At 46.8% G+C, this 25,567-nt stretch overlaps 1 protein-coding gene and 1 long non-coding RNA gene across 4 annotated transcripts in view; both read left to right on the forward strand.

Annotated features, from left to right (window-relative positions):
* Positions 1–21,919, forward strand: part of HJV (hemojuvelin BMP co-receptor) — a 58,429-nt gene extending 36,510 nt beyond the window's left edge. For both annotated transcript variants that reach the window (XM_082275607.1, XM_082275608.1), the window contains exons 2-4: positions 14,414–14,557; positions 18,029–18,528; positions 21,172–21,919. In XM_082275607.1, coding sequence (XP_082131733.1) covers positions 14,467–14,557; positions 18,029–18,528; positions 21,172–21,786 — 1,206 coding nt within the window. In that variant the 5' untranslated portion in view covers positions 14,414–14,466 and the 3' untranslated portion in view covers positions 21,787–21,919. The remainder of the gene's footprint in view (positions 1–14,413; positions 14,558–18,028; positions 18,529–21,171) is intronic.
* A 1,590-nt stretch (positions 21,920–23,509) lies between these two features.
* Positions 23,510–25,547, forward strand: LOC309569923. Of its 2 annotated transcripts, XR_014226100.1 has the most exons (4): positions 23,510–23,633; positions 23,987–24,392; positions 24,693–25,126; positions 25,165–25,547. It is a non-coding gene; the product is annotated as an uncharacterized lncRNA (long non-coding RNA). The 2 variants fall into 2 exon arrangements; XR_014226101.1 differs by having other exon boundaries at positions 23,516–24,392.
* Positions 25,548–25,567: the final 20 nt, after the last annotated feature.

The raw sequence follows: 25,567 nt of genomic DNA on the forward strand, positions 1-25,567 counted from the left end.
ACATTCCTATGAAATAATAGGAGAGGTTCTAGCCCTATGTTCACTCGAAAACTAAAAAGAAAAGTTCTGGCTGGAGTTGAGCTTCAATCCTACCCTCGCCCGCCTAGAGTTAATTTCAGCCTTCCTCCAGCTCTTAAACTTAACCCAACCCAGAAATAAGGAACCATTAATCCGTAAAACTTCAGCTATCTGAACTAAAAGTTACGCTTTAACATCAAAGTAACCCTTGACACTTGCCCTTGATCCTAAAACTTAGCCCATCACGTAACCCCACCTAAAGGAACCATCACCCACCACTTAACCACCCACTACCACCCAAAATGAACCCTTGACACTTGCCCTTTATCCTAAAACTTAGTCCATCAACTTAACCCCACCTTAAGGAACAATCACCCACCACTCAACCACCCACTACCACCCAAAATGAACCCTTGACAATTGCCCTTTATCCAAAAACTTAGCCCATCAAGTTAACCCCACCTAAAGGAACCATCACCCACCACTCAACCACCCACTACCACCCAAAATGAACCCTTGACACTTGCCCTTTATCCTAAAACTTAGCCCATCAACTTAACCCCACCTAAAGGAACCATCACCCACCTCTCAACCACCCATTACCACCCAAAATTAACCCTTGACAATTGCCCTTGATCCTAAAACTTAGCCCATCCACGTAACCCCACCTAAAGGAACCATCACCCACCACTCAACCACCCACTACCACCCAAAATGAACCATTGACACTTGCCCTTTATCCTAAAACTTAGCCCATCAACTTAACCCCACCTAGAGGAACCATCACCCATGACTCAACCACCCACTACCACCCAAAATTTACCCTTGACAATTGCCCTTTATCCTAAAACTTAGCCCATCAAATTAACCCCACCTAAAGGAACCATCACCCACCACTTATAACCACCCACTACCACCCAAAATTAACCCTTGACACTTGCCCTTTATCCTAAAACTTAGCCCATCAAGTTAACCCCACCTAAAGGAACCATCACCCACCACTCAACCACCCACTACCACCCAAAATTTACCCTTGACAATTGCCCTTTATCCTAAAACTTAGCCCATCAAGTTAACCCCAACTACAGGAACCATCACCCACCACTTAACCACCCACTACCACCCAAAATTAACCCTTGACACTTGCCCTTTATCCAAAAACTTAGCCCATCAAATTAACCCCACCTAAAGGAACCATCACCCACCACTTAACCACCCACTACCACCCAAAAAAAGGAACCCTGTACTTTGGAAGTATAGAGGCCACCATTGCTCTATGGCTCTCATGCTGATCTCCTGACCTCATTCTGTTTTCCCTGTCCTACATGCTTGTTCTGGGTCGTTGGCCCAACATACGTTATCCATCAGCAGATAGGCAACTTGCAATTTTAGCAGTTGCTAAAAGGAAAAGGCTTCTCTTGACCCCAACGCCAAGCCCAACCGAAATCCCAACACTAAATAAACCAAGATACTTGTGTGGCACCAGAATTACATTGGCAAGATCTAGGTGAGGTCCTGGCTACGAGTCATGCTTCAGAAAAACTCATGAAGAGCTCCCCTTTAATTTTTACAGCTCAATCAGAGTATATAAGCCAGTTCTTTAAGGCTGGATACACACTATACAACTTTTGGTGGTAGATTTCCTTTAGATTTACCTTCAACTATGTAGTGCAGGGGCCGGCCTGACTGCATACAAATTGAAAGTGTTCAGGTCTGACCTCATATTATATGGTTTTGGTAAATCTAAAGGAAAAAAATCCAAAGAAGATTGTATAGTGTGTATCCAGCTTTAGCGTCCATACTCTAAACCGAGCTCGGGAGTGCTGTGCTTTCATGGTAATGCTGTACATCTGTATCGTCTCCCCCCACCTCCCGTGACATCTGGACACATGTTGATCTGGAAGGAAATAGCTCCCAACCCTTCAGAGAGCAATTAGCTCGACAGCAAAGGGCTTGCAAGTCCAAGTCCGGCCCCTTCCCAGCTGCGGACGGTCTCTCATGCAGCAGGTGGAAGAGAAGGGGTGCCCCACGTCTTCGTGTTCTACATACGGTTCTCCATCCTCTCACCAAATGTGTTCTTTGAAGGCCCAGAAAATGATGGCAACAAATGGTTTATATTAGCGCGGGGTCAATACAACACTGTGGCAGGCGAGCCTAACTTCCCAGTCCCTTGTGCAGGTGGAACAAGATATATTGTTTTTTTGGGGAAAGGAGGGAAGGGGGGGGACATAAAAAAGCAGATGTTTCCTATGGACAAGCGTGCAGTAATTTATTTCTTTTCTGCTCAGCCTGCGATGGAACTTCTAAGTTCAGACTTGGATGTGTAACTGTCTGGGTGCTCAAGCAGGCGCCCAAATTTTGTGGTCGTTTAGGCTCTGGAAAACAGGTAAATGCACCAACTAACCCCACTGGCGTGCGCAGCCTATGGCATTAGGGTGTGCACCTCAAACCAAAGCTCAAACACATGTGCGTGTATATATGTGTGTATATATATATATATATATATATACATACACACACACTTTTATAAATAAATGTAAACTAAAATATAATAATAAAAGTAAACTAAAATATAATCTATGGGGACACTTTTCTAAATGGGGAATCTATGGGGACCCTGCTCTAAAGGAGATCTATGGGGACCCTGGCCTGCTCTAAAGGGGATCTATGGGGATCCTGGCGTGCTCTAAAGGGGATCTGGGGACCCTGATCTAAAGGGGGATCTATGGGGATCCTGCTCTAAAGGGGGATCTAGATCCCCTTTAGAGCAGGGTCCCCATAGATCCCCCTTAGATCCCCCTTAGAGCAGGGTCCCCATAGATCCCCCTTAGAGCAGGTCAGGGCAGGTCCCCCATAGATCCTCCTTTAAAGCAGGCCAGGGTGAGGTGAGGTGAGGTCCCACATATAGATCCCCCTTACAGCAGGCCAGGATGAGGTGAGGTCCCCCATATAGATCCCCCTTACAGCAGGCCAGGGTGAGGTGAGGTCCCCCATATAGATCTCCCTTGAAGCAGGCCAGAGTGAGGGGAGGTTCCCCCATATAGATCCCCCTTACAGCAGGCCAGGGTGAGGTGAGGTCCCCCATATAGATCCCCCTTACAGCAGGACAGGGTGAGGTGAGGTCCCCCATATAGATCCCCTTGAAGCAGGCCAGGATGAGATGAGGTCCCCCATATAGATCCCCCTTACAGAAGGCCAGGGTGAGGTGAGGTCCCCCATATAGATCCCTCTTACAGCCGGCCAGGGTGAGGTGAGGTCCCCATATAGATCCCCCTTACAGCAGGCCAGGGTGAGGTGAGGTGAGGTCCCCCATATAGATCCCCCTTACAGCAGGCCAGGATGAGGTGAGGTCCCCCATATAGATCCCCCCTTACAGCAGGCCAAGTGAGGTGAGGTCCCCCATATATATCCCCCTTACAGCAGGCCATGGTGAGGTGAGGTCCCCCATATATATCCCCCTTACAGAAGGCCAGGGTGAGGTGAGGTCCCCCATATAGATCCCCCTTACAGCAGGCCAGGGTGAGGTGAGGTCCCCCATATAGATCCCCCTTACAGCAGGCCAGGATGAGGTGAGGTCCCCCATATAGATCCCCCTTACAGCAGGCCAGGGTGAGGTGAGGACCCCCAGATCCCCCTTACAACAGGTCAGGGTGAGGTGAGGTCCCCATATAGATCCCCCTTACAACAGGTCAGGGTGAGGTGAGGTCCCCCATATAGATCCCCCTTACAGCAGGCCAGGGTGAGGTGAGGACCCCCAGATCCCCCTTACAGCAGGCCAGGGTGAGGTGAGGTGTGCTAAGTTGTATAAAAATCCAAAAAAAAATAAAAATGGAAATAAATACAATTTAATGAATTTTTATACAAAAAAACCCCACAATATATAACTCAATTTTTTGGTAAAATATAAAAGATGATGTTACGCTGAGTAAATAGATACCTAACATGTCACGCTTTCAAACTGTGCACGCTCCTGAAATAGCACCAAACTATGGTACTTTCAAAATCTTTATAGGCGACATTTACCTTTTTTTTTTTACAGGGTACCAGTTTAGAGTTACAGAGGTGGTCTGGCGCTAGAATTTTTGCTCTCGCTATAATGTTAGCAGCGATACCCCGTATGTGTGGTGCAAACACCATTTACATATGCAAGCGCGACCTACACATTCGTTCACCACTGCGAACGAGCACAGGGGGGGGGGGGGGGCGGTGTGCATTAAAAAAAATGTTTTTTTAATATTATTATTTTTTTTTTATAACACTCCCTTTATTTTATCACTTTAAATTCCTATCACAAGAAATGTAAACATCCCATGTGATAGAAACGAGGCATGACAGGTCCTCTTTGTAGAGACATCTGTAGTCTAAAACACCCCAGATCTCTCTCCTACCCCGGAAAGCATGAGATAAAAAAAAAAAACCATTGATCTTTGCTTTCCAAAAAAAGTCAGTGTTTACATCTGCCAGAACCGCAAGCGACGTCATGACGTTTCCAGTCTCCCAGGACCATAGAGATGGCCAGGGAGACCATCCAGTCCATGGTCAACTCTATGGCAACCCGGCAGCAGCACTGGATCAGATCCTGGACACCCTGATCACACGAAAGAGCTTTAGAGAGCGGGAGGGAGGGGAGTTCCCTCCTACTGCCTGTAAAAGCAATCCAGGAGCAAATCACCTGCTAGGATGGCTTTTACATGACAGGGAATCGCTGGCTGAAATAAAGATACCGGGATGATGCCTGTAGCTGCAGGCATCATCCTAGTACAACCACTGAAAGGACGTCATATGACATCCTACGGGTGGGAAGTGGTTAATAAGGGCTCATTCATATGTGCGACCAATATTGCCACCACTCTGAAAAGAGATCAGCACTAGTGACACACCAGGCTGCAGCCCTGTGCATTTAATGTGGTTGCAGGGCAGTTGTGGTATGGCCCCCAGTACTATCCACGAAATGCAGCATGCTGTTTAATTCTTGCCACATCTGAGAAGCAATGCATCATGGCTGCATGTGTATAGCATGTGTAAAGCCCTTAACAGCTCCGTGTTTAGGTGGTCGGTCGGGAAGGGGGGGGGGGGTAGTTTAACCATTATTGAGACCAGGGCTTGGTAAATTCTTCCATGACCTTCCATGTCCCAACTCTGCAACAGACTTGGTGGCCCTGTAGGAGACTCTGGAGGGAGGTTTGGGCAACTGTGGGGGATGGAGCCTCTGGAGGGGGATGTAGGTCTCTCCAAGAAGCTGGTGACTTACCAGGGATATTGTGGTAGACTGGAGGGCACTGCAGATACTGGGGGGGCGGGTTGGACACTGTAAAAGCTTGGAGACACTATGGAGGGCTGGAGGCTCTGCAGGAAGCTAGGGGACACTCCAGGGGGCTGGGGAATACTGTGCAAATTTGGGGTGCACTGTGGGGGCAAACAGGGTGCCTGGGGGCAATGTGGGAGGTTGAGGGTAACACTGTGGACCACTATGGGAGGTTTATTATCACTATGGGAGCTGGGATCACTATCAAAGATTAGGGAACACTGTGTAGACTGAGGGAAAACAGGGTGTCTGTGGGCACTGTGGGAGGTTGAGGGGCATGGTGGAACACTATGGGAGATAGGGGGGCACTATGGGAGCTGGGAGTACCCTGGGAGGCTGTGGGGCCATGTGGGGCTGAGGGTGAACAGAGTGCCTTAGGGCACTGTGGAAGATTGAGGGGCACAGTAGACCCTTATGGGGGGTTGGGTGGGCACTATGGAAGCTAAGAGCACTGTGGGAATTTGGAGGACACTGTGGGGGCTGAGGGCAAACAGGTTGCTTTGGGGCACTGTGGGAGGTTGAGGGGCGTGGTGGACCACTATGGGAGGTTTGGTATCACTATGGAAGCTGGGAGCACTGTGGGGGCTGAGGGCAAACAGGGTGCCCTAGAGCACTGTGGGAGATTGAGGAGCATGGTGGACCACTATGGGAGGTTGGGTGGCACTATAGAAACAGGGAGCACTATGGGAAGTTGGAGGACACTGTGTGGGCTGAAGGCAAACAGGGTGTCTGGGGAAACGATGGAAGGTTGAGGGGCACGGTGGACCACTATGGGAGGTTGGGTGACATTAAGGGAGCTGGGAGCACTTTGGGAAGTTGGAGGACACTGTGTAGGTTGAGGGGCAAACAGGGTGTCTTGGGGCACTGTGTGATGTTGAGGGGCACAGTGGACCAGTGTGGAAGGTTGGGTGGCACTATGGGAGCTGGGAGCACTGTGGGAGGTTAGAGGATCTGCAGGTTGCTGGAGGCCCAGGAGGAGGGTTGAGGACCATTGCTCTACAGCATCCTCCAAAAACTGAAATGTCAGTTCTGAGTGGAGTGGCCCCTTCTATCATACCATAGGGCACAATAGATGCTCATTGAGTCAATACCTGAGTTCACATACCTGTGCAGAGACGAGCTGGGGCTGCTGATAGCAGAGAACTGTAACAGTTTCATGCTACGACTTTATCCATTCTGCACCAGAAGCCACACTGAAAAAACTGCTCTGCGTGGGAACTGCTGATCACAAGATTTCCCAAAAAAAAAAAAAAAAAGGAACCATCCAAATATGAAAAGAGTGATGAGATCACCCCAAAATTCTGTCAGCTGCACCACCGACAGATGGACGCAGCTGATGCCAGAGCATGTGAAAATAAAGAGAGATTAACCTAAAATAACATATCTAGCCTCAGGAAGCCGGACGAGGGCCTCTTCCATGGATCCCGGAATGGGATGATTTATGAGCAGAATAGAAAGTCCATGGGCCATGGCAACCAGGTGACGTTTTATTCTCTGAACGCCCAATAAAATAAGAAACCCTGTTAGTTGTTCGTGTCGATATTCACACTTCTGTCCTCACGGGTTTAGAACAATGAAACACACACTGTATATTATACAATGCAGATACTTTATAGTGAAATGTTGTTATGGATAGAGTGGTTAGGGTTTAGAGCAGGGGTGGGGACAGGGCCGGATTAAGAGCATCATGGGCTTGGTGCTGAGGATTTTGAAGGGCCTTAAGGGCCGTGCCTTGGCATGCACCCAGAGGAGGAAGGGTGCAGCCATGCATGCCTAATTCAACATGGGATGCTGTCTCTGAAGCCCATAAACACATCCATGCATCGGCAACTGTCCCTCCTTGTCCGGCCTTCACGCTGTGTGGGGAGGTTCTGAGGGTGCTGCCTGGGGAAGCGAGTATAGAAGCCAGACTTCTGTGTTTACAAGTGACAGAAGAGCGGTAACAGTGAATATGGCCAACCCGGGGCCTATATAAAAGGTAGGGGCCTGGAGCTGCAGCTCCAATAGCCCCTACGTTAATCTGGCCCTGGGTGGGGAACCTTTTTTCTGCCAAGGGCCATTTGGATTTTTGTAACATCATTCAGGGGCCGTACAAAATGATCAACTTAAAAATTAGCCTGTTATATTTGGTCAAACATTTAATGAATTCACCCCTAACGTGATGGCTGGAACTGCTTCTCAATGGTGTGTGATGTTAGCTGATATTGATGATGTTGCTACTCGCAACTGGTTTTCCAGGTTTACGTCGGTCAGCTTGCTGGCACGGTGCTGTGGGTACTGCTGGCTGGTACTGCTATGGGTACTGCTGGATGGTACTGCTGTGGGTACTGCTGGCTCAGGCTGGTACTGCTGGGTGGTAATGCTGTGGGTACTGCTGGCTCGGGCTGGTACTGCTTTGGGTACTGCTGGCTCAGGTTGGTACTGCTGGATGGTACTGCTATGGGTACTGCTGGCTCAGGCTGGTACTGCTGTGGATACTGCTGGCTCAGGCTGGTACTGCTGGATGGCACTGTTGTGGGTACTGCTGGCTCAGGCTGGTACTTCTGGGTGGTAATGCTCTGGGTACTGCTGGCTCAGGCTGGTACTTCAGGTGGTAATGCTCTGGGTACTGCTGGCTCAGGCTGGTACTTATGGGTGGTAATGCTCTGGGTACTGCTGGCTCAGGCTGGTACTTCAGGTGGTAATGCTCTGGGTACTGCTGGCTCAGGCTGGTACTTATGGGTGGTAATGCTCTGGGTACTGCTGGCTCAGGCTGGTACTTCAGGTGGTAATGCTCTGGGTACTGCTGGCTCAGGCTGGTACTTATGGATGGTAATGCTCTGGGTACTGCTGGCTCAGGCTGGTACTTTTGGGTGGTAATGCTCTGGGTTCTGCTTTGGGTACTGCTGTGTGTGCTCTTCTGCAGTGGCGGCCGGTGCTCAAAATTTTTGAGGGGGCGCAAACAGAAAAACGTAATAGGCATTGCTTTGCGGCAAAAAACGCTGTAAAAAATTGCGTGACTTTGAGGTCACAAAAGTGTGAAAGGGGCCTTCAGTAATCAAGGTATAGTGTGCCCCCTTTCAATGCAGAGTGACCATCGTGCCCCCTTTCAATGCAGAGTTACCACAGCCTGCCCCCTTTTAATGCAGAGTGACCACAGCTGGCCCCTTTCAATGCAGAGTGACCATAGTGTGCCCCAATCAATGCAGAGTGACCACAGCGTGCCCCCATCAATGCAGAGTGACCACAGTGTGCCCCCTTTCAATGCAGAGTGACCACAGCATGCCCCCTTTCAATGCAGAGTGACCACAGCGTGCCCCCATTAATGCAGAGTGACCACAGCATGCCCCCTTTCAATGCAGAGTGACCACAGCGTGCACCTTTCAATGCAGAATGACCACAGCGTGCCCCCATCAATGCAGAGTGACCACAGCGTGCCCCCTTTCAATGCAGAGTGACCACAGCGTGTCCCCATCAATGCAGAGTGACCACAGAGTGCCCCCTTTCAATACAGAGTGACTACAGCGTGCCTCCTTTCAATGCAGAGTGACCACAGCGTGCCCCCATCAATGCAGAATGACCACAGCGTGCCCCCTTTCAATGCAGAGTGACCACAGCGTGCCTCCTTTCAATGCAGAGTAACCACAGCGTGCACCCTTTCAATGCAGAGTGACCACAGCGTGTCCCCATCAATGCAGAGTGACCACAGAGTGCCCCCTTTCAATACAGAGTGACTACAGCGTGCCTCCTTTCAATGCAGAGTGACCACAGCGTGCCCCCATCAATGCAGAATGACCACAGCGTGCCCCCTTTCAATGCAGAGTGACCACAGCGTGCCTCCTTTCAATGCAGAGTAACCACAGCGTGCACCCTTTCAATGCAGAGTGACCACAGCGTGCCCCCTTTCAATGCAGAGTGACCACAGCGTGCACCCTTTCAATGCAGAGTGACCACAGCGTGCCCCCATCAATGCAGAATGACCACAGCGTGCCCCCTTTCAATGCAGAGTGACCACAGCGTGCCTCCTTTCAATGCAGAGTTACCACAGCATGCCCCCATCAATGCAGAGTGACCACAGTGTGCCCCCATCAATGCAGAGTGACCACAGCATGCCCCCTTCAATGCAGAGAGATCAGTGCACTTACCTTATTTTTGAGGGGGCGCAAACAGAAAAATGAAATAGGCATTGCTTTGCGGCAAAAAATGCTGTAAAAAATTGCGTGACTTTGAGGTCACAAAAGTGTGAAAGGGGCCTTCAGTAATCAAGGTATAGTGTGCCCCCTTCAATGCAGAGTGATCATTGTGCCCCCTTTCAATGCAGAGTGACCACAGCATGCCCTCTTTCAATGCAGAGTGACTAGAGTTACACCCCAAGTTGCATTCAAGCGAATAGGGCTGTGCCATGTATTGCACATTTGCAGCGCGGTACTGCGGGCTTGCAAAAGGTAACCACTTGCTGACCGCCTAACATACATTTACTGCGGCAGGTCGGCTCTATTGCTCGAAACCACGTACCTGTATATAATTTTGTGCAATAGCCACTAGGGGGTGCGCACCAGCGGAGGCACGATCGCGCGCTGATTGGACAGAGGGGGAGCCAATCAGTGCTTCCGGCGTACCCGATGTCCCCTGGCCACCCGCGGACGTTCCAGAATCCAGAGACAGGCAGAGCAGCGATCTGCTTATGTAAACAAGGCAGATCGCCATTCTGACAGGGGAGAAGATAGAGATCTTGTGTTCCTGCTAAGCTAAGGTAGGTTTATTTTAACAGTGAGAGACAGAATAACAACAAAAATATCCAGAAAAACGCATTTCAAAAAAGTTATAAATTGATTTGCATTTTAATGAGTGAAATAAGTAATTGATCCCCTATCAACCAGCAAGATTACTGGCTCCCAGGCGTCTTCTATACAGGTAACAAGCTGAGATTAGGAGAACTCTCTTAAAGGGAGTGCTCCTAATCTCAGCTTGTTACCTGTATAAAAGATACCTGTCTACAGAAGCAATCAATCAATCAGATTCCAATCTCTCCACCATGGCCAAGACCAAAGCGCTGTCCAAGGATGCCAGGGACAAGATTGTAGACCTACACAAGGCTGGAATGGGCTACAAGACCATGGCCAAGAAGCTTGGTGAGAGGGGTGACAACAGTTGGTGCAATTATTTACAAATGGAAGAAACACAAAATAACTGTCAATCTCCCTTGGGGGGCTCCATGCAAGATCTCACCAGGAGCTTCAATGGTCGTGAGAACGGTGAGGAATCAGCCCAGAACTACACAGGAGAATCTTGTCAATGATCTCAAGGCAGCTGGGACCATAGTCACCAAGAAAACAATGGGTAACACACTACGCCATGAAGGACTGGAATCCTGCAGCGCCCGCAAGGTCCCCCTGCTCAAGAAAACACATGTACAGGCCCGTCTGAAGTTTGCTAATGAACATCTGAAGGATTCAGAGAACTGGGTGAAAGAGTTGTGGTCAGATGAGACCAAAATCCAGCTCTTTGGCATCAACTCAAGTTGCTGTGTTTGGAGGAGGAGGAATGCTGCTTATGATCCCAAGAACACCATCCCCCATCGTCAAACATGGAGGTGGAAACAATATGCTTTGGGGGTTTTTCTGCTAAGGGGACAGGACAACTTCACCGCATCAAAGGGACGTTGGACAGAGCCATGTACTGTTAAATCTTGGGTGAGATCCACCCAAGTTCCTTCTCTCAGCCAGGGCATTGAAAATGGGTCATGGATGGGTCTTCCAGCATGACAATGCCCCAAAACACACGGCCAAGGCAACAAAGGAGTGACTCAAGAAGAAGCACATTAAGGTCCTGGAGTGGTCTAGCCAGTCTCCAGACCCTAATCCCATAGAAAATATGTGGAGGGAGCTGAAGGTTCAAGTTACTAAACATCAGCCTCAAAACCTTAATGACTTGTGGAGGATCTGTAAAGAGGAGTGGGACAAAGTCCCTCCTGAGATGTGTGCAAACCTGGTAGCCAACTACAAGAAACATCTGACCTCTGTGATTGCCAACAAGGGTTTCTCCACCAAGTGCTAAGTCATGTTTTGCGAAGGGGTCAAATACTTATTTCACTCATTAAACTGCAAACTTTTTTTTTGAAATGCGTCTTTTGGATATTTTTGTTGATATTCTGTCTCTCACTGTTAAAACAAACCAACCATGGAAATTATAGACTGATCATTCAAAATCAGCAGGGGGTCAAGTCCTTTTTTTGGGGGGGATTTGGGAGGTTTGTGCTAGAAGAGGAAATATGATAGAGGGGAAAAGGGATTTGTGCTAGGAGGAGAACTTTTTTTTTTGGGGGGGGGGGGAATGATTGGGGGTTGTTTGTGCTAGGAGGGGGGATGGTGGGGATATGTGCGCTAGGAGGGAGATTTGGAGTGGGAGGGCAGAGAATGTGTACTTGGAGGGGAAATTTGAGGGGTGGAGAATTTGTGCTGGGAGGGGTAAATTATTTTTTTTTTGGGGGGGGGGGGACATTTGTGCTTTGGGGATTTGGGGGACGAAGGGGGCAAAGTTTTGTACTGGGAGGGGGATTTCAGCGCTGGTGGGTGGGCGAATTGTACTAGGAGGGGGATTTGTAATAGGAGGGGAATTGTAGCAGGGGGGCGATTTGCACTGGGAGGGGGATTTCAGCAGGGGGGCGATTTGCACTGGGAGGGGGATTTCAGCAGGGGAGGTGATTTGTACTGGGAGGGGGATTTCAGCAGGGGAAGTGATTTGTACTGGGAGGGGGATTTCAGCAGGGGGGATTTGTACTAGGAGGGGGATTTCAGCAGGGGAGGTGATTTGTACTGGGAGGGGGATTTCAGCAGGGGGGGATTTGTACTAGGAGGGGGATTTCAGCAGGGGAGGTGATTTGTACTGGGAGAGGGATTTCAGCAGGGGGGGATTTGTACTAGGAGGGGGATTTTAGCAGGGGAGGTGATTTGTACTGGGAGGGGGATTTCAGCAGGGGGGCCTATTTGTACTGGGAGGAGGGGGGATTTATGCTTAGGCGGTTATCATGCAGGTTAGTGCCCAGTTTTTTTGTGTTTTTTTGGGGGGGGGGGGGGATTTTTGCCAACACATATTGTTCATACCTCTTGGGGGGGGGCACAGTTTGGCATGTTCACCCTGGGCTTTAGGTGGCCTTGTCCTGGCACCGTAGGCACCATTTCTAGCAATGCACATCCATCGGCAAGGTATGTTGAGGTGGCATTGACAACGAATGGCGCGGCATCTCACTAATGCATGTCAGGCCTCTTTCACACACTATCTGCACCTACTAATTCACTCATCAACATGCGCTGCGACAACATGCGCTACTGATTGCGAATGGCGCCCAAATTATCGTACGTTCTGGTGCACTGTGTTCCCAAAGAAAGGGTCATGTACGTCTTTTGGCCAATTTTGTTGCATTGGCGGCACTGTCCTATAGCAAAGTGCGTTAATAGGCAAACAAAACAGGAGTGAACAGACGAGCGCTAGCGCCCCCTCAGTGGATTGCGGTGTCTGCGCAGTTTTTGGAGGTCCATAACTAAGATAGGACAGTGCAGAGGTGGTTGGGATTAACCCTTTATGCTTACCTCCGGCTTTCCAGTTATGTTACCTGGTGAGCCCCCTTAATATGTAACATTATATTTACTTAAATAAAATATAATAATAATAATAAAAAAAAAAAGAATTCTGCTGATAAAAGATGTAAAAATGTAGACAGGGAGGTTGAATGAAACATGAAGCTAGTGCTCCCCCTAGTGGTCAATTTACAAATCTCTATATTCAATACAATTGTAGCAATAGAGAAGATCAGTTTACTTTAAAACCTTAAATACAGCTACAGTAATTCATATTGGGGGGGGGGGGGGGGGGGGGATGGGGGTAGGTGTGTACAAGGAGCACTCTATGGGGAAATCTGTATGGAGGGCAGGAATTCTATGATTGAAGGAATGTATAGGGAGCACTCTATAGGGAAATCTGTATGGGGTCGGGGGTATTCTGTGATTAAAAGAATGTATAAGGAGCACTCTATAGGGAAATCTGTATCGGGGGGGGGGGGGGTATTCTATGATTTAGGGAATGCATAGGGAGCACTCTATTGGGCCCAATTTGGACATTGTCACTTAGGGGTGTACTCACTTTTGTTGCCAGCGGTTTAGACATTAATGGCTGTGTGTGTGTTGAGTTATTTTGAGGGGACAGCAAATTTACACTGTTATACAAGCTGTACACTCACTTTACATTGTAGCAAAGTGTCATTTCTTCAGTGTTGTCACATGAAAAGATAGAATAAAATATTTACAAAAATTTGAGGGGTGTACTCACTTTTGTGAGATACTGTACGTAATTCTGCACTTTCATCCTAGGGGATGTGCGCGCGGTGCCGGCAGGCCGCTTCTATTGTGATTACTCACAGCAGATGCTGATCTGTGGGTGACGGGCACTGGATGTCTGCCGCCACCCACCGATCATCGGGCAGAGACACAGGACGAAGTTCTGCCTATATAAGCAAGGGGAGTGAAGAATTTTGTGTCTTTGCAAAGCAGGGAATAAAATCCATCACATCCCTTACTGAACGCACCACATGGTGTACACAAAAACACTGGCTAGGCACAAAATTAACCCTTTGATTGCTATGGATGTTTGACCCCTTCCCAGCCAGTGACAGTGCATATTTTTTTAGCACTAATTGCCGTTTTTGTGTCTCTGGTTCCCACAAAGTGTCAAAAATGTCAGTTAGTGTCCGATTGTCCGCCAAAGTATCGTAGTCCTGTTATAAGTTAGTGATTGCCATCATCACTAGTGGCATACAAAATAAATAAAAATTCCAGTATACAGTATCTCACAAAAGTGAGTACACCCCTCACATTTCTGTAAACGAAAGAGGTTCACCATCACTGGCTTATAGAGATTCAGCCCTTTCAGGGCCAAGTGACAGGTCCTCTTGAAAGCCCATCCACTGCACACACTGATAACCGACATCACTACGTTCCCCTGAGTTCACCTTTCAAGGACTTCAAGATCTCATTTTATTACATTTCTTTCGTTCTTCTACAGTAGCGTTCCTTTTTCTACGCAAGCAAATCATAATCAATGACTTTAAATTGACAGGTGGAGGATGACCGGTGAAGAGTGACCACCGTGGCCGATGTGAATGGACTGTGATGGGTAGACCGACCACCAGATATCTTCTGCTGAGAACTTTGCCCAGTGTCCTCCTCAAGACCGCGCTGCTTCTGGTTTTCTGTAATCAGGGTAAGTGCGATGTTGTGCAGGGCAGCCATCAGGGGGAAGGGGGGGGCTGGGGCAGCCCATACACATGTAGGGGGCCAGGGTGTCCCCAAGGGCCCAGCTGTCCTGAGGGGAATGTTGGTGGATGACTGCACTGATGTTGTGCAATCTAAGTGAAGGCTTTAGGGCCATCTTAAAGGTAAGACTCACTAGGGGGGGAACCTCTGGGGGAATCTAAGATAGAAAAGGACCTGGGGGTCCTAGTGGACAACAGGCTTGGCAGTGGCATGCAATGTTAAGCCGCTGCAAGCAAAGCCAACAAAATACTGGGATGTATAAAAAAGAGGATTCACTCCAGAAATAGAGAGATTATTCTCCCACTCTACAAGACTCTGGTCCGGCCACATCTGGAGTATGCTGTCCAGTTCTGGGCACCGGTCCTCAGGAAGGATGTGCTGGAACTGGAGAGAGTCCAGAGAAGGGCAACAAAAATAATTAGGGGAATGGAGGACATCAGCTATGAGGAAAGACTACAAGCATTGAACTTATTATCTCTGGAGAAGAGATGATTGAGAGGGGATATGATATCAATGTACAAATACTGTACTGGTGATGACCCTAGCATAAGGAACAAACTTTTCAGAGAAAGGGAATACAATAAGACACATAGCCCAATTACTAAAACTAGAGGAAAAAAGGGTTTAACCTTAAAATACGTAAGGGGTTCTTCACTGTCAGAGCAGTAAGGATGTGGAATTCTCTTCCACAAGCAGTGGTATCAGCAGGGAGCATCGATAGTTTCGAAAAACTATTAGGTGGGCACCTTAAAGACCACAACATACAGGGGTATACAATGTACAACATACAGGGGTATACAATGTACAACATACAGGGGTATACAATGTACAACATACAGGGGTATACAATGTACAACATACAGGGGTATACAATGTACAACATACAGGGGTATACAATGTACAATATACAGGGGTATACAATGTACAACATACAGGGGTATACAATGTACAACATACAGGGGTATACAATGCACAACATATAGGGGTATACAATGTGCAACATACAGGGGTATTCAATGTACAACATACAGGGGTATACAATGTACAACATACAAGGGCATACAATGTACAATATACAGGGGTATACAATGTACAACATACAAGGGTATACAATGTACAATATACAGGGGTATACAATGTACAACATACAGGGGTATACAATGTGCAACATACAGGGGTATACAATGTACAACATACAGGGGTATACAATGTACAACATACAGGGGTATACAATGTGCAACATACAGGGGTATACAATGCGCAACATACAGGGGTATACAATGTACAACATACAGGGGTATACAATGCGCAACATACAGGGGTATACAATGTACAACATACAGGGGTATACAATGTACAACATACAGGGGTATACAATGTACAGTTAACAGCAAACACACACACACATCATAGGTTGAACTGGATGGACTGAGGTCTTTTTTCAACCTCACAAACTATGTAACTATATGTGACTCCATAGGGTGCTGCATTGGGCCCCAAGCTAAGGGGTATCTAAAAGAAATAAAAAAAAGCCTGGACAGGAATTCTAAATCAGCAGTGAACGTTACCACCTAATCATTTGAAAAGTATCAAAAAGCCAACATTTATGTATTAAAAATCCTTTTTTTTTATTGGTCTTATGTAATATTCTAATTTTCTGAGATACTGAATTTTGGGTTATCACTAGCTGTAAGCCATAATCTTTAAAATTAAAAGAATGAAATGCTTGAAATATATCACAGTGTGTAACACATCCATATAAAATATATGAATTCCACTTTTTTAATTAAATTATTAAAATAAATTAACTTTTTGATGACATTCTAATTGTATGAGAGGCACCTGTATATATATATATATATATATTTGCAAACTGTACATAGAAAACAGGTCCCTAAAGTGGGACCAGATTTAAAAATGTGTGAGCAGGAAGGATTTTTATTGCAGAGCCTCTTCTGCTATAAAGGCTTCTTACCATCCTCCTCTACCAGTGCTGCCACTGTCCTCAGCATGCGCATGCGCATGCGAAAAGACGGCCCTGCCGGACCCCCCACTGACCTCAGGCCCTCGGGCGGTACCCGAATGCCCGAATGGTCAGTCCGCCCCTGGCCACTGCTCATCTCCAATCAAACCAATCAGGCGCGCTGCTGTTCCCAAAGTGATCATTAATTAGTTTTCCATTGTTTCTTCACTGTCCAATCCCGGGCTGGGGGGCAAGAAGGCGACCCAGCTGTATTGTTTAACCACTTGCCAACTGCCGCACGACTATTTACGTCGGCAGTCAGCCCCTCACAGGCAGAGCGACGTAGGGCTACGTTGCTAGCCTGTAAGGGTGTGGGGAGCGAGTGCGCGCCACCGGAGGCGCGCTCCCGCTCTTGCGCGGTCACGGATCCCCCCCCCGCGCGCGTGTGCCCGGCGTGGGCACTCGTGGTCGTCCGTGACAGCGGGAGAAAGGCAGGCGGCTAGTGTAAACAAAGCCGCCTGTCAGTTCTCCCTGTGTAAGAATGATGATCAAACGGTTCTACTATGTAGGACTGTTGATCACTGTTCTTACACACACAGCCACAGCCAATCACAGTTAGAAGCACGCCCCTAGGACACACTTAACCCCTCCCTCTCCAATACAGTTAACTCCTTCACTGCCAGTGTCATTTTTACAGTAACAGTGCATATGTATATAGCACCGATTACTGTAGTAATGTCACTGGTAACCCCAAAAGTGTCAAAAATGGCAGTCAAGGGTCCGATCTGTCCACCCCAATGTCGCAGTCCCGCAAAAAAAAAATCGCAGATCGCCGCCATTACGCGTTAAAAAAAACAAAAATGACAGAAATCTTTCCCTTTGTTAGTTAACGCAATAACTTTTGCGCAAACCAATCAAAATACGCTTCTTGCGTTTTTTTTTTACCAAACATATGGTAAAAAAAAAAATTGGCACAAAATGTTAAAAAATTTTGATTTTTACATTTTTTTGGGGGGAATTTCATATAAAAAAATGTGAAAAATATTGTTATTTTTGCAAAATTGACGCTCTTTTTTTGTTTATAGCGCATGATCAAAAAATCGCACAGGTGATCAAATACCACCAAAAGAAAGCTCTGTTTGTGGGGAAAAAAAGGACGCCAAATTCGTTTAGGTACAGCGTCGCACGACCGCGCAATTGTCCGTTAAAGTCACGCAGTGCCGAAGCACAAAATAGGCCCTGGTCAGGAAGGGGGTAAAATCTTCCGGGGCTTAAGTGCACACAGCACAAAAAAAAGTCAGGTCATACGTTGGGCTCTGCTGTAAATCTCAGTACTGGGTGGACAAAAATATAAATCCGTTGGCATGCGAAATATTTCGCAGATATATATTTTAATTATGTGATTTGAAAAAGTATAAATCTTACTAACATGTCTGCCTTTGTTTCTTTGTCCAGTGGATGCACAGTGCAAGATCCTGAAATGTAACACGGAATATGTTGCTGCCGTATCCAACGCAAAGACCTCCAACAAGAACGCAGTGTACTGCAACGCCTTGCGCTCCTACTCCCAGTGCACCCGTAACACGGCTCAGACCTGCCGCGGAGACCTGGTCTACCACTCTGCCGTGCACATCATCGAGGACCGTATGGTCCAGTTCAACTGCTCCAAAGTGGGACCCACCAACCCTCCACGGAGGCAGCCTCCACCTCCTCCCCCCGATGGACCCATGAAACAAGCCTGTGATTATGAGAAGGTCTACCAGGAGAAGCATGGGAGCGAACCCAAATATGTGCACTGTGGGGTCTTTGGGGACCCACATGTACGGACTTTTGGTGGTGACTTCCAAACCTGCAGCGTGAAGGGGTCATGGCCTCTCTTGGACAACGAATATTTGTTTGTTCAGGCCACCAGCTTACCGGTGTCTCTGTTCTCCAATGCTACGGTAACAAGCAAGGTAAAGAAAACTAGACACAACCTTTTGTATCAGTCTTGGCCCTCATAGAGCTGAATGTCCCTGCCTTGTCCCTGTAATGCCAATTTGGTCGGAAATCAAAGAAAAATTCCAAGTATGGTAATACTTGCCATACCAAACCTGTGGTATCCCCATGGAAGCTGGAAACCACTATGGTAGGCACCACCACTACAGTGATCTCCACTAGCAATCCAAGTTCCATACCAAGCATTTGCCCTGATGCTGCTGAGGTCACTCAATCAGTACGTGTACCATTCAGAGAACACTTTTCATTTGCTCAAACAATACAAAGTGTTCTCTGAAATCATCGCCGCCCAGCCTCTTTGGGATTGGGCTGGGTGTCACTGTGGGGCACTAGGGGTTCTGGAGTGGGTTAGGGGACACTGCAGAAGACCTGGTAGCCCTATAGGGGATGGGGTTGCTGAAGAGTGCCATAGAAATATGGTATTTTTTAAGGGCACTGCATGGGATAGGAGATACCCGGTAAGTTTTGGAGGTACTGTGGGACACTGTAGGAAGTTGAGGGCATTATGGGGGGCTGAAGGCTCTGCAGCCCCCCATAATGCCCCTCTGTGGGGCACTAGGGGCTCTGTGGGGCACTAGGGGTTCTGGAGTGGGTTAGGGGACACTGCAGCAGACCTGGTAGCCCTATAGGGGATCGGGTTTTTTAAAAAGTGCCATAGAAATATGGTGTTTTTTAAAGGCACTGCATGGGATAGGAGATACCCGGTAAGTTTTGGAGGTACTGTGGGACACTGTAGGAAGTTGAGGGCATTATGGGGGACTGAAGGCTCTGCAGCCCCCCATAATGCCCCTCTGTGGGGCACTAGGGGCTCTGTGGGGCACTAGGGGTTCTGGAGTGGGTTAGGGGACACTGCAGCAGACCTGGTAGCCCTATAGGGGATGGGGTTTCCGATAAGTGCCATAGAAATATGGTGTTTTTTAAGGGCACTGCATGGGATAGGAGATACCCGGTAAGTTTTGGAGGTACTGTGGGACACTGTAGGAAGTTGAGGGCATTATGGGGGGCTGAAGGCTCTGCAGCCCCCCATAAGGCACCTCTGTGGGGCACTAGGGGCTCTGTGGGGCACTAGGGGTTCTGGAGTGGGTTAGGGGACACTGCAGCAGACCTGGTAGCCCTATAGGGGATGGGGTTTCCGAAAAGTGCCATAGAAATATGGTGTTTTTTAAGGGCACTGCATGAGATAGGAGATAACCGGTAAGTTTTGGAGGTACTGTGGGACACTGTAGGAAGTTGAGGGCATTATGGGGGGCTGAAGGCTCTGCAGCAGCCTGGGGGGTATTGTAGGGGCTGAGAGCTTTCTGGGGGCCTAGGGGCAGTAAGTGGGAATGCAGGGTACTGTGGGCAATTATGAGAGGGTGGGGGCACTATGGGAGCTAGGAGGCACTGTGGTAGGTTAGGGACTTGAAAAACAAAAAGATCCTGCGCTAAGTGAAGCAAAAATTTGATAATGTGAAGCAGCTGAGACACTTGATCTATATAAATCAAAAATCGTGGAAAACAAATAGTGCAGCGCTAACATAAAGGTGAAACATAATAATCAAAAATGATAAAAAAGTGATTGCCAAATTAGTAAAATCACAAATAATTGGTGCAACTTGCACAAATAAATGTGCAAGTATAGTAGAAAAGTCCAAACGTCCAGAATATATATGCAAGTCCCAGAGTGGATGATAAATGAGGAAGACGTTGAATTCCCAAGGAGAAAATATAGCTGGAAAAACACCCATGACAAATCTGTATTAAGGGCTGCTTATAAGAAAGAACGGCCCCCAAAACAATGGTCAGGCCACATACGCTGAGATATATATATCTGTACACTCCTCTTAGTGGGATCCTAAGTGGGGCAATCAATCTCTCCCAGATCAGGTTAAGCACGGTCCGAGCACATGTAAGTCACATATATGGGAAAAGAGACACGAAGACCCATAGTGTAAAACAGTAAAGATATGCAGTGTAATTTATTAATTTTGCACTTACATCAAGTAGGTAAATGAATCACATCTGCAAAGCATGTAAAATCAGCGGCGTCCCGCGTATAGTGTTCAAGCCAGGCGTGGTAGTTGAGCGTCAGGTACCGCCCGACCGGTTTCGTCATACGTTACGTCATCTGGGGCGTGGTTAGGGACTTGGCAGCTGGCTGGGGACCTGGGAGGAGGGAGGCCCTGACATGATGGTTTGGAACCAGGGTTTTATGGCATAGCTCTGGAGAGATGTTTGAAAGGTCCTTCTCTGACCACACAGTTTCATCAACTGGCTGAGGTCAGGAGCTGAGAAGCAGATAGGGGACCCATTTGCACAGCAAGGAAGTTCTACTCCTTTCCTTTAGAAAGTAAGTGCTTGCCACTTGCATATACATTAATGTTTGTCTTATTTTGAAATGTTTATGTGGGTGGGTAGTGACTTAAAAATGTACCTCAGGCATCCATTTGTTAATATCCACATAGGACATTAAAGATTGACAAGTAATAATGTTGAGCAGGGCTTGTACCAATATTATCCAATAGTATCTTTCGTTATATTTGCTAAAAGATGCCACATGTTTAATTCTATTTTTATTAATCAGTTCCTCGTTGTGTTTCTTCATTCCTTTCTTTTCACAGCTAACAATTATCTTCAAGAACATGAAGCAGTGCATCGACCAGAAGGTCTACCAGGCAGAAGTTGGCAACATGCCAGCAGCATTTGACGATGGCTCTGTGAATGGGGGCCGGAGAGCAGGTGGAAGCAGCCTGACCATCCATGAAAGGGAGCCTGGGAAATACATTGAAATCCAGGCGGCGTATATTGGCACCACTATCCGCATACGACAGCTGGATAGGCAGCTGTCCTTCTCCTTGCGGATGGCCAAGGAGATCTCACAGGCCTTTCCAGAGGAGCAGGACCTCCAGCTCTGTGTAGGTGGCTGCCCATCGGACCAGTGGATATCTAGAACTAAGGACCTCGGTAGGACAAAAGCCATGGACATGGAGACAGCCAGATCCCTCTGTATGGAGAAATTGACCGTAGAAGACGTTTACTTTCAGTCTTGCGTGTTTGACTTGATGGCATCGGGAAATAGCAATTTGACATATGCGGCTTACCACGCCTTAGAAGATGCAAAGGATTTCCATCCTGAGCCTGGAACATTACATATATTCAGCAGAGGGGGAAGCAGGCCTTGTTTATCTGTTGCTGCTCTTGTCTTGTTGTTGGTTGTTCTGGGGTGGCTGAGCTGAGGACCTTTATGGAAATGTGGACCCCTACAAACTAGTCATGAATGTGAATTTGAGAATCCCGAAAAATATGATGAATGTCTGATATTTCAAAATTTGACTCCTTGTTTAAAGAGGTTTCTCCTGTGAAGAGGGTGTTTTGCAGCATTCCACCCATTAACTTCAACAGGGGGCTGTGTGTTATTTGAAGTCTAATCCCTAATCTGAGACAAACTAGTCCAAGACAGGTTGGTTGTATGGGAAGGTGACCCCAAAGATAGCTATTGTCTTTATCGGTGGTGGAAATCTCATTAAAAACCTTGTGTCTAAAGCCCCGTACACACGCGTCGAAAATTAGCAGGGAATTTTCGTCCGACGACCGATCTGTCGATTTTCGGCTTGTTAGTATGATGCTTCCGACAACCAACTCCAACTTTTCGGCCGAAAAAAATCTGGTGTGCAGACTATAAAATTTTTGTTGGCCGTCAACACAACGGCCGATTTTCGTGCAGTCAGTACAGATTTCGACAGGGAAAAATCTGATGAGCAAGTCTGGGCATGCTCAGTGAAGAAAGAACACAAAGAAAGCAACCCAACACATGACATCACTTCTGAAGTAGAATTTTGTTGGACGAGAAAATTCGTGTGCAGTCTAGGCACATTCCAACCAACAAAACAACACTCTGGACAAAAGACGGACGATCGGTCGGCCGATAATCCTTGCGTGTGTACGAGGCTTTATTCCTAATCTGAGACAAACTAGTCCAAGACAGGTTGGTTGTATGGGAAGGTGACCCCAAAGATAGCTATTGTCTTTATCGTTGGCGGAAATCTCATTAATAACCTTGTGTCTTTGCATAGTTCCAGAGCTAGGCCCAGACTCCCCACAGCCCTCATCTATAAGTTAACAAGCTAAAAGTTGTAAATCGCTGCATAGCCCCCTCCATAGGAGGAAATTGTTTAACTCTTTTATTAGGAGCTTCTTTGCTGTTATAACTTTGTATTTATTTATGCAAAGTAATATATAGTTTAAAATTAAAACCTTCAGTAACACACAAAAAACACATAACTGCAGTTCAAGAAATAATACAAGCCCAAATCTACCTGAATAATGCTGTAAAGCAAGGCCAGGAAAATATCAACTTTACAAATAAAATTTGTTAACTGTGTTGCCCCTTTGAGATTTTACCGGTATTGATGCTGGTCAGTGGTAAATGTAATAGGAGAGCCATAGACTGGTGGATGGTTTGAGAGTAAAGGTATTCTGTAGACCAGCCATTCTTAGACAGTTCCATGGAACCCTAGGGTTCCTCCAGAGGTTGCTAGGGGTTCCTTGTGCTGTGGTTGATTGTCCTCCCATCTGCTGGTGCCTCCATAGTTCCTTGGGCAACACCACCTGGCACAGTCAGCAGCGTGACCCCAATTTGTCTTTTTAGCTGTCTCTAATGGTAGCACCACTGACCACCACTGTAGGGGTTGCATTCTTTGTACTGACCCCCAATGTAAGAGGAACTTTTCCCATAGACCCAAAATGAATTGGATTTAGTAAGGGTTCCTCAAAACCTGAAAATTATTTTAGGGATTCCTCTAGGGAAAGGCTGCTGTAGACATAGGATAAGTGCACTGCTAAAAATACATTGGCTTTTCCAATATATAAATTCAGGCCAAGCAGGTTTAAAAATATTACTCTATTCCTTCCTTTTTCTCATCTTTGAGAACTGTCATCAAGGGCCCAGCAACATTTAGATACATTTTAAAGTAACTTTATTTTAGAATGTTCTGAATTGTTGTGTTGGACAGATTCACCAGATGCAATAATCCAACAGAGTTGAAGGGTTGGCTGAGTTCACTCAACAAGGAATCCACGAGATGTATTAATCCAGCATAGTTGATGGGTTTGTTGAGTGCACTCAACAAAAAATCCACTAGAATCCAGCACAGCTGAAGGGTTGGTTGGGTACACTCATCAAAGAATCCACTAGATGTATAATTTCAGCACAGTTGAAGGGTTGGTCGAGTACACTCAACAAAGAATCCACTAGAACCCAGCATAGTTGAAGGGCTGGTTTGGTAAACTCAACAAAGGACTCAGTAGATGTGTTAATCCAACACAATTGAAGGGTTGGTTGGGTACACTCAACAAAGAATCCACCAGATGTAATAATCCAGCACAGTTGAAGGGTTGGTTGGGTAAACTCAACAAAGAACCCACTAAATGTATTAGTCCAGCACAGTTGAAGGGTTGGTCGAGAACACTCAACAAAGAATCCACTAGATGTGTTAATCCAACTCAGTTGAAGGGTTGGTTGGGTACAGTCAACAAAGAATCCACTAGATGTATAATTTCAGCACAGTTGAAGGGTTGGTCGAGTACACTCAACAAAGAATCCACTAGAAACCAGCATAGTTTAAGGGCTGGTTTGGTAAACTCAACAAAGGACTCAGTAGATGTGTTAATCCAACACAATTGAAGGGTTGGTTGGGTACACTCAAGAAAGAATCCACCAGATGTAATATTCCAGAACAGTTGAAGGGTTGGTTGGGTAAACTCAACAAAGAACCCACTAAATGTATTAGTCCAGCACAGTTGAAGGGTTGGTCGAGTACACTCAACAAAGAATCCACTAGATGTGTTAATCCAACTCAGTTGAAGGGTTGGTTGGGTACAGTCAACAAAGAATCCACTAGATGTATAGTTTCAGCACAGTTGAAGGGTTGGTCTAGTACACTCAACAAAGAATCCACTAGAACCCAGCATAGTTGAAGGGCTGGTTTGGTAAACTCTACAAAGGACTCAGTAGATGTGTTAATCCAACACAATTGAAGGGTTGGTTGGGTACACTCAACAAAGAATCCACCAGATATAATAATCCAGCATAGTTGAAGGGTTGGTTGGGTAAACTCAACAAGGAACCCACTGAATGTATTAGTCCAGCACAGTTGAAGGGTTGGTCGAGAACACTCAACAAAGAATCCACTAGATGTGTTAATCCAACTCAGTTGAAGGGTTGGTTGGGTACAGTCAACAAAGAATCCACTAGATGTATAATTTCAGCACAGTTGAAGGGTTGGTCGAGTACACTCAACAAAGAATCCACTAGAAACCAGCATAGTTTAAGGGCTGGTTTGGTAAACTCAACAAAGGACTCAGTAGATGTGTTAATCCAACACAATTGAAGGGTTGGTTGGGTACACTCAAGAAAGAATCCACCAGATGTAATATTCCAGAACAGTTGAAGGGTTGGTTGGGTAAACTCAACAAAGAACCCACTAAATGTATTAGTCCAGCACAGTTGAAGGGTTGGTCGAGTACACTCAACAAAGAATCCACTAGATGTGTTAATCCAACTCAGTTGAAGGGTTGGTTGGGTACAGTCAACAAAGAATCCACTAGATGTATAGTTTCAGCACAGTTGAAGGGTTGGTCTAGTACACTCAACAAAGAATCCACTAGAACCCAGCATAGTTGAAGGGCTGGTTTGGTAAACTCTACAAAGGACTCAGTAGATGTGTTAATCCAACACAATTGAAGGGTTGGTTGGGTACACTCAACAAAGAATCCACCAGATATAATAATCCAGCATAGTTGAAGGGTTGGTTGGGTAAACTCAACAAGGAACCCACTGAATGTATTAGTCCAGTACAGTTGAAGGGTTGGTTGGGTAAACTCAACAAGGAACCCACTAAATGTATTAGTCCAGCACAGTTGAAGGGTTGGTCGAGTACACTCAACAAAGAATCCACTAGAACCCAGCACAGTTGAAGGGTTGGTTGGGTACACTCAACAAAAATCTACTAGATGTGT

The sequence above is a fragment of the Pelophylax lessonae genome (genome assembly GCF_965119305.1).
Source record: "Pelophylax lessonae genome assembly, chromosome: 13".
In the NCBI taxonomy this organism is placed as follows: Eukaryota; Metazoa; Chordata; class Amphibia; order Anura; family Ranidae; genus Pelophylax; species Pelophylax lessonae.